The 8,366-nt window shown below is 57.5% G+C and overlaps 1 protein-coding gene across 14 annotated transcripts in view; it reads right to left on the bottom strand.

Moving 5' to 3' along the window:
• Nucleotides 1-607: 607 nt before the first annotated feature.
• Mok (MOK protein kinase) overlaps nucleotides 608-8,366 on the bottom strand; it is a 28,255-nt gene continuing 20,496 nt past the window's right edge. For 2 of the 14 annotated variants that reach the window (XM_063241151.1, XM_063241150.1), the window contains 8 exons: nucleotides 5,733-5,811; nucleotides 5,596-5,644; nucleotides 4,870-5,048; nucleotides 3,789-3,890; nucleotides 2,453-2,547; nucleotides 1,915-2,017; nucleotides 1,134-1,473; nucleotides 608-1,058 (listed from right to left, as the gene is read on the bottom strand). In XM_063241151.1, the coding sequence (XP_063097221.1) occupies nucleotides 981-1,058; nucleotides 1,134-1,473; nucleotides 1,915-2,017; nucleotides 2,453-2,547; nucleotides 3,789-3,890; nucleotides 4,870-5,048; nucleotides 5,596-5,644; nucleotides 5,733-5,779 (993 nt within the window). In that variant the 5' untranslated portion in view covers nucleotides 5,780-5,811 and the 3' untranslated portion in view covers nucleotides 608-980. Of the gene's footprint in view, nucleotides 1,474-1,914; nucleotides 2,018-2,452; nucleotides 2,627-3,788; nucleotides 3,891-4,869; nucleotides 5,049-5,595; nucleotides 5,645-5,732; nucleotides 5,812-8,213; nucleotides 8,285-8,366 lie in introns of those variants that run through there. The other 12 variants (XR_010044888.1, XM_023562072.2, XM_063241146.1 and 9 more) reach the window with 12 other exon arrangements.

Below are 8,366 nucleotides of genomic sequence, written 5' to 3'. Positions count from 1 at the left end.
CCCCTCTGCGAGGTGCGGGCTGACAGGCCAGCCTCTTCCAGTCCCCACCTGCCCAGCCCAGGATTCAGGGCAGCCACAGCCACTTCCTCTCCTGTCTTCAGGTGACTTGGGCTGGGGCTGTTGGAGCGACAAGGAAGCAAGGGTTGTAGAGGTATCTGCAGAGGCGACAGGACGCTGAGCCGGGCAGTTCAGGACTGCAAGCCGGGGAAGAGGAGGTGAAAAGGAACTCAGCTCCAGGCGGCCTTCAGGGCAACAAGGGGCTCTGCCAGGGGGTAGGGGGCGGCCCAGAGCAAGGCCCCAGTTTGACCCTCAGCACCGCAAAAAAAAAAAAAAAAAAAAAATATATATATATATATATATATACTTTTAAAAACCAAAAGATATAAAAGGCTTTGGGAGCCAGCAGCACCCTCCTAGAGCAAAGCCTGGAGCCCGCTGGCCTGGGGACACCACATACCGGGTCACCTCAAAGCTGAGGCTTCGCAGGCACCCCAGCCCCTCCCTCTGCAGCTCTTGGGACAGGGCGGCCTAGGACAGCCCGGTCCCATCCTGAATGTGTTCTTCTGTGACACGACAGGCCAACTGCTGACAAAGCGGGGTGACAGGCTCACAGCACAGAATCACAGATGCTCTTTAATGGGGTTCAGGGTCTCTCTCCTACTACCACTGATGCCATAGCAAAGCCCTCAGATCCAGCGCCATGGTGAGCCACCAGCCTGGACTGTGTGACAGGTGTCTCTGTTTATGTGATTTGACTGAAAAAATGACAGAACGTCCCCTGGCCCAAGTCCTTATGTGGGAGAACCAAGTGAGACCCTGGAAAGCTGACTTCCAAATGCACCAGGCGGGAGCCTGAGGGGCAGCGGCCTGGCAGTGTCCAGCGCTCTCACACAGGCCTCAGCGTCCCGGCTCAGCGTGGTACCACAGGACCGGCCTGTGCGGGGCCTGCCATCTCTCTGAGCAGGCAGGGCCTGCACTGCTCAGTACCTTGCGCCTTTCTGGTCAATCTTGGGCAGGCGACACAGTGGCGGGTCAGGCTTGGTGTCCTGCGTGTTCACCTGCAGAAGGAGGCGCAGGTAGAGGTGTGGGTGGCCACAGCCCTGCCCTGCCGGAGAGGGTACTCAGTGTCCTACCTTATCACAGGTGCCCCCGAACTTCAAGGCTCTGAGTGCAGGGCTGGAGCGCACAGGCAGGGCACTCACGGCCGGCAGCGGCAGCTTGGGCAGGCGGGCTGGGACCTCTCGCCTCCGCGGCGCCTTCCTCAAACAGAACGGGCTCCAGTCCCTGTGTGCTCTTCCCACGGGTCCCACCGGCTCTGCCTTGCCAAGAGGTGCCCCTGGCCCAGCCCTGCCTGCCCCAGACCCCTCATGGCCGAGAGCTTCGACTTTGTTCAGGCTGTGCAGTGAGTTCTGTGGCACCACGGACACCCACAGCCGCCCAGGGTGCTCCTCCAAGCCAGGGCTGGCACAGGTGCTACAAGGTGGGTGAGGACATATGTCCCTCAGGGATGGAGACAGAGCAGTGGGAGCAGAGCACAGGAGACCACTGCCAAGTGGAGGTCTTGTGGCTGGAGGTGTGGGGAGGGCACAGGGATGCACCAGGCAGGGAGCTCGGGCTGGCGAGGACTCGTGGGCCCCTGCTGGAGCCATGCCAGGACACAGGGCGGGTGCTTGCATGTGGCTGCCAGGCACAGGGATTGTGGCAGGCTCCTCCCTGGGCTCCCGGAGCCCTGGGGGCCTGCATCCCCTGGCCCCTAGCCTCCCTGGGCTACCCACACAGGTGCTGGCCATGGATCCGCAGCTCAGATCCCAGTGTTCTAAGGGGTACCGTGCTCGGGCCTCATAGGACAGGGTGACAGTCTGCTGTGCCACCAACCTCCCCAGCAGTGTCTCCACTCACTCATCTCAGTGCTACCTGCTTGTTGCCCTCCGGGATCTGCCACTTGTGACCCAGTGGCTCCATGTGCCCTGAGAAGGTTGTGTGGCTGCGGCTACCCCAGGCCTGCTTCTCGGATGCCCTGTGGAAGACAACACGGTGGCTGCCCCGCTGCGGACCCCTCATGCCACTGAAGGGGACCAGCTGCTGGCCAAGCAGCCACCACACGTCCTTCTCATGAGCCAGCAGGACCTGGGTGGAGGCCATTTGGCCCACAGCACCTCCAGGTCCAGCCACCATGCTGAGTCGCCCATGCGGGGGCAGAGGGCAGAATCAGGGCCTCAGGCACAGGCTTCTGACACCCGTGGTTGGCACCAGGGACAGCAGGAGCTCACACCGTGCCCACAAGATGCACTCCAGGCCCCTCAGGAGCTGCATCCACTGCAACCCTGGCATTGCCCCCACCCCTTGGTCACCCTGCCCCGCTCACCCATCCCGGAAGGGTGCACCACTGTTTCGGGGACAGAGCCCAGCCTGTGGCCCCTCCTGTCCACATGGGAGCACATGGGGACCCCACCTCTGCTCCTGAAAGTAGGGGTGCTGCAGGGCCTGGTGGGCAGCGATGCGCTCGTCCGGGTCATAGGCCACCATCGCATGCAGGAGGGAGAGACACTTCGGGGATAAATTGGCTGTCAGTAGAGGAATTCCTGATCCCTTTTTAAAAGGAAAATCAAAACTCATAGCTCTTGACCTGCATTGAAAGCCCAACAGTAAACGATCACACTGTCATCCGGAGCTGGTCACTGTCACAGTCCCGCCCCCAGGGACCTGTGCCTGGAGACAGGCCTGCCTGCATGAGCCTGATGCCAAGAGCAAGCCGCAGGCGCATGTCAGGGCAGGGGCTGCAGGGGGAGGCCGGATGCCCACACACCCATGGCCCACTTGTGCTGGGCGCCTGAGACCGGTCTGAAGCCAGCCTCCTAACAGGGCCACAGGAAGCTAGGCATGGTAGAGCCCGCCTTCCATCCCAGCTACTCGGGAGGCTGAGGCGGGAGCACACGAAGCTCACGCCCACTCTAGGCAAACCCAGCACCTTGGAGAGACCCTGTCTCAAAATAAAATTTAGGGGGCTGGGGATTTAGCTCAGCGGCATAAGCGCCTGCCTTGCAAGCAGGCAGTCGTGAGTTTAATCCCCGGTACCGATAAAAAAAAGAAAAAGACAATAAATAAATAAATAAATAAAATTTTAAAATGAGGAGGGTGTATGTGGAGTCTTCATGTTATAAATGTAAGGGAACTACCTTTCCTAGAAAAGATTCCTAATACCTTCTCATCTAAGAACAAAGCTATAAAAAAGGAAAAATGACCAAAAACCCCCAAAGTCAAGAAAGTCAAGATCTGCACCCTTGTGGGGTCCTGGGACTGCAGCGGGGGGGGGGGGAGGTGTCCCCTCAGCCTGCAGAACCCCTCATCTCTGAGCGGAACCAACCCGGGGTCTGCTGAGGACAGGCGTGACCCGTGGGCGCAGCCCCGTCCTCCTGTGCCTGCCGAGCACCTCAAGTCCTGTGTGAAATTCTGGGGACAGAACCCCACTCTTGGGCCCCCAAGATCCAACAAGGCCTTTCTGCAGTGCTCAGGGGAGAGCGCCCCTCTAACCTCAGAGACACAAGCCTCAGCAGGCACAGCAGTGCAGCCTTGGCACTCTGGAGGCTGAGGCAGGAGGACATAAGTCCAGGCAACTTAGCTACTCAGTGAGCCCCTGCCTCACAATGAACCAGAAAGGCGCTGGGTGGGCCCAGCCACACAGGCAGGCTTGGGGCTAGGCAGCATCCTCCCAGTGAGTGGCCCAGTGTGCTGCAGGGCAGCTTGCCCTGTGCCAGGTCTCCTGCAGGATCCCGGGGCCCTATGCTTACTGTTTGAACTTGGTAAGGGTCTTCGGAGCAGGTGTGCCAATGACATCGTGGATTTTGGAGATCTGGTCCAGTTCGTTTACCCCAGGGAAGAGGGGCTGCAGGCTGGAGGCGACAGGGGCAGGCGCTAGCATGGGTCCTGGGCTTCTCCTGGCTGGCTCCTTCCCCTGCAGCCACCCAGGCCTGGGCCGCTGCTACCGCTGTCCCCACCCAAGTGCCCTCTGTCTCTGCAGGGATACATGACAGTGGCCACACCAGGTAACAGGCACAGCCACCACTGGCCCCACAGAGCTGTTTGACCAAGTGCAGGCACTGTCTCAAGGACAGACTTTAAGAGGTTTGAGACCGGGTACCACCAAGCGGGGTGGGCTGAGAATGCTCTGGTAGAGGGCCTGGCTCGCCGATGCCAGCTTCCTGCAGGGACAGAGAGAGAGGGTGACTGAGGTCCTGGCGAAAAGTCCTCAGCACCCTTCCAGGTCACACAGGGCTTTAGCACAGGAAAAAGAACCTTCTGCTGGTCCCCAGCTTCAGTGAAGTTGCTTTGCTTTGCAAAGTGACAAATTAGTATCAAAAGCTGTGGGTCCTGAACACCCATCAGCCACCTCTGCGTAGCGGGCAGCTGGGCAGCAGGACTGGGCAGCCCTAGGTCCTTGCTTGGTCCCACAAGGTCATAACTCTCAGGGACATCTGGAGGGATACACTGTTTGAACTTGGTAAGGGTCTTTGGAGCAGGTGTGCCAATGACATCATGGATTTTGGAGATCTGGTCCAGTTCTCCTGCCCAAGGTGCCCTGTCCTCAACTGGCGGGTGGCACCTCTCAAGGGCTCAGCAGGCCCCATGGAGTGGTCAGATGCTGCCTCTCTGTCTGGAACCTGTCTGTCCGTCTGTCCCTCTCAAGATCAAGCCCAACCGAGAGGATCCCGCATATCACCGAGGCCCACTGGTGCCAGCTCCATGGGCAAAGCAAGCAAGGAAAACTTACGGCAACATTAATCTGTTGGATTAAAACCCAAAAGGATCCATAGTGCCCAGTCTGGGTGGGGGGTGGCCTCACTCAGGGGCCGAGCATGGCCTGGCCCATACCTGGCGATCTCATAGAAGACACAGCCTGCGCTCCACATGTCCATCTTGGAGGTGTAGAAGCCATCAGTGAGCAGGCACTCGGGGGCCCGGTACCAGCGGGTGGAGATGTACTCCGTGTACGGCTGCCTGGAGTAGACACTTCGGCACGACCCGAAGTCCCCGAGCTTCAGGACATCTTGCTGCAAAAGAGCAGGGCGAGGATGTCTCGTGACCAGGCAGCCCAAGTACTGAAGGAGCACCAGTGACACGCGGCTGGCTGCGCAGGTGCTAAAGGTCCCGCCGCGGAAGGGACACATCTGCACCCTGGTTGCAACTGAGGGCCCATCCTCGTGCGTGGCCCTGGACACAGCTCCCCCAGAGCGCTGCCAGGCTCCACGGCTCTCGACGCCACACAGCCTCAGACAGGCGCAGGGACACAGTGCAGGGCACACACTACACGTGGTAGCACAGGTGGGTGCCAAGCGTGGCGCTGGCCCCATCCTGCCTCGAGCATGGCACCTGGCACGTAAGTTCTAACCTGGAAGGGCCAATGCACCATCCACAGTGTGGCAGGGACAGGGTGTTCCTCATGGCGTCATGCTGACCACATTTATCAAATGGACTTGCTAAACCCAGAGGGAAAACACCTACAGGATACCTTCCCCCTGTCGGTGACTGAAACCTCACCCTGGCACAAAGATTTCATGCCCACATTTCCCCGCTCCCGAGACCCCTGTGCACCCCCACCTTTATGAGAATGTTCTCGGGCTTCACGTCTCTGTGGAACATCCCGTTCCTGCAGTGGGGAGAAAACGCATCGCTGCCTGCGCTGGGTGGACAGTGGCTCCCTGCTCCCCCTCCCCACCCCCGGCTCTGGCCCACACCTGTGCATGTGGTCCAGTGACTTGCACAACTGGTACATGTAGAGCATGATCTTCCTCTCGGACAGCGGGCGCCTTCTCCCTGTGTGATCAGGGGACAGAGACCTGGTCACTGAGGCTGAAACTAAAAATACATCCCTTCCGATTTAACAATACTCTAAGTGCCTGTAAAACCCGCCTGGAACAGTCCCAGGAGCGCGGAGTGCCCACAGCACTTGCTGCTGGAGCCCTGCATAGCGGAGCGTGGACAGTCACACAGGGACAATGCCTCCTGCACCTCCCACAAACCGCACCTCCCCAGGTGTCTGCGTGAGCTCTTCACTTTACTGGTTTTGAGATGAGGTCTTGCTATGTTCCAAGGCTGAAGTGATCCGCCTGCCTCAGCCTCCTGAGTAACTGGGCTGCTACAGGCATGCGGCACAGTGGCCTGCTTTGAAGAGCTCCGCTTTCTGAGGATGGGGTTACAGTTAACACAAGTCCCTCTGCTTGCTTTGGGTTCCACAGTTCTCTTTTTTCTTCTTTATTTCTTTTTCTTTCCTTCATATTTTCAGACAGGGTAGCCCAGGCTGGCCTCGAACTCATGGATCCTCCTGCCTCAGCCTCCTGGGCGATGGGATTACAAACACCCAGCTGTACCACCTCTTTTCACGGCAGATGATCATTAAGCTCAGAGCCCCTAGCACTGCCCTTTGACAGTGCCATGCTGAGCCAGCGCAGCCCTCGCCCTCCCGCCTGCAGCATCCTGCTAGGTTCTGGGCTCTAGGCTGTCGCGCGGCAGAGAGATGTACTTCCCAAGTCAGTCCAGCGCTGAGCCTTCCTAGTTTCACTTCGTTTGTCGCGGTACTGGGGATTGGACCCGGGGCCTCACACTCAGCTGTATCCCCAACCCTTTGTAATTTTCTTATTTTTTATTTTGTTTTGTTTTTTGAGACAGGGTCCCTCTACATAGTCCAGGCTGGCCTTGAACCACTACATAGCCAAGGCTGACCTCAAACTTGAGCTGATTCTCTGCCTCAGGTTCCCAGCCTGCTGGGATTACAGGTGTGCCACCCTACCATGCACTAAGTTCACAGATTTCAAACTGCAAAATGACCAGGACCACTTAACAGGTCAGAAGCCCACTCCATTCTCCCCTGATCACACAGGTCTAAGCCTGTAACGTCTCTTGGCAAATAAATATATTCTTTTTCTCTGCATAACTATGTGTATAATATGCAGACAGAAGAAAGTAATTCAGCCAGGTGTGGTGGTGCACACTTGTGAATCCCAGCACTAGGGAGGCTGAGGCAGGAGGATCACTGCACGTTTGAGGCCAGGCAGGGCTATATAGCAAGATCCAGTCTCAACAAAGACAGAAAAAAGAGGGTAAGAAAAATTTAGAGTGTAAGACAGCAGAGCACAGCTAACTTTCTTACCACTTTTGCTTGCTTCACGTAATTTCTCATGGGTTTCCCAGAACTAGAACGGAGACCAGGCCAGGCTCTCTGAGTCGGAGGAAGCCTGGCATCAGGGGAACTTCTGGTGCACACAGACTCCCGGCGGCTGCGTCCTCGCCCTTGCGAGCTCGGGGTGGGAGTCGGGGGGGAGGCACAACTGCCGTACCCGGGTGTCCCTGTCCACTGGATGCTCCCACAATCCAGGTGGCTTTCTCTGCTGCTCCCGGAGCCCTGGGGACCTGCATCCCCTGGCCCCTAGCCATGCCCACATACCCGAATCCCAGCCACCTCGCCTGTCAACGGCAGGTCTTGAAGACTGTCAAAGCCTTTGCTACTGTAACCACCTAAAGAGGGCTTTTAAAAGCTGCTGAAGTGCTTCATCCTGGCTGGCCTCCAACTGCAGGCCTCCGGTCTCAGCCTGAATAGGACATCACGGGCAACGCATTCTCTTCCTGAGCTTTCTGGCCTCAGGGCACCTTTTGGCTGGGCCTGCAGTTCTGGGCCCACTCCCTCCTCAGCTAGTGGTCTGGGGGGATCCGGGTGCTGCCAGCAGAGGGCCGGTGGGCACAGGCTTTGTCATTTGTAAGAAACACGGCCCACCCCAGCCACAAGAGCAGCTCCTGTTTTCAACAGAGACCCACAGTGCTCCGACCAATTTAAGGCAGCAACTTGCAGCAAGCTCACTGCTCATAGGACTAGGAATGTAAATCCGGGCCCAGCACGCCGGTCCGCATCTGTGACTTCTGTCAACAGCAGCTTGCAGTCTTTCCGCATATGTGTCTACACTCATCGCGCTCCCACTCTCTCCTCCTCACTTCCTAAACAACGCAATGGACCGAGTCTCAAGGTCAGCTGTGAGCCTGGAAGATCCTCCTGCCTCAGTCTCCCAAGTGCTGGGATTACAGGCATGCGCCCCGACCTGGATTTGCACCTCTATTTACACGCTGCTTCCACACTATGGTGACACAGGGTCCTGCGAAGTACGACGAAGCCCTGGGAACTCCAAGCCTCTAAGAGGAGCCAGACAGGCTTCCAGGGCTCCACCTACCTCGTATGAGCTCGTAAATATTCATGTCCATAAGTTCACATATTAATGCAAGAGAACCAGACTTTCTGTCACTGAAGAAGAAAAGGCAAACTTTTAAAACGTTTTTCCTCACTTTAAGTATAGAATATAATCAAATATTTAATTCATTTGTAA

Source organism: Cavia porcellus, unplaced genomic scaffold (genome assembly GCF_034190915.1).
Source record: "Cavia porcellus strain 051 isolate PalLab524CR breed Dunkin Hartley unplaced genomic scaffold, mCavPor4.1 scaffold_31, whole genome shotgun sequence".
NCBI classification, from domain to species: domain Eukaryota; kingdom Metazoa; phylum Chordata; class Mammalia; order Rodentia; family Caviidae; genus Cavia; species Cavia porcellus.
Note: the sequence above shows the minus strand (reverse complement) of the source record. Positions and strands in the feature narration are given on the sequence as shown.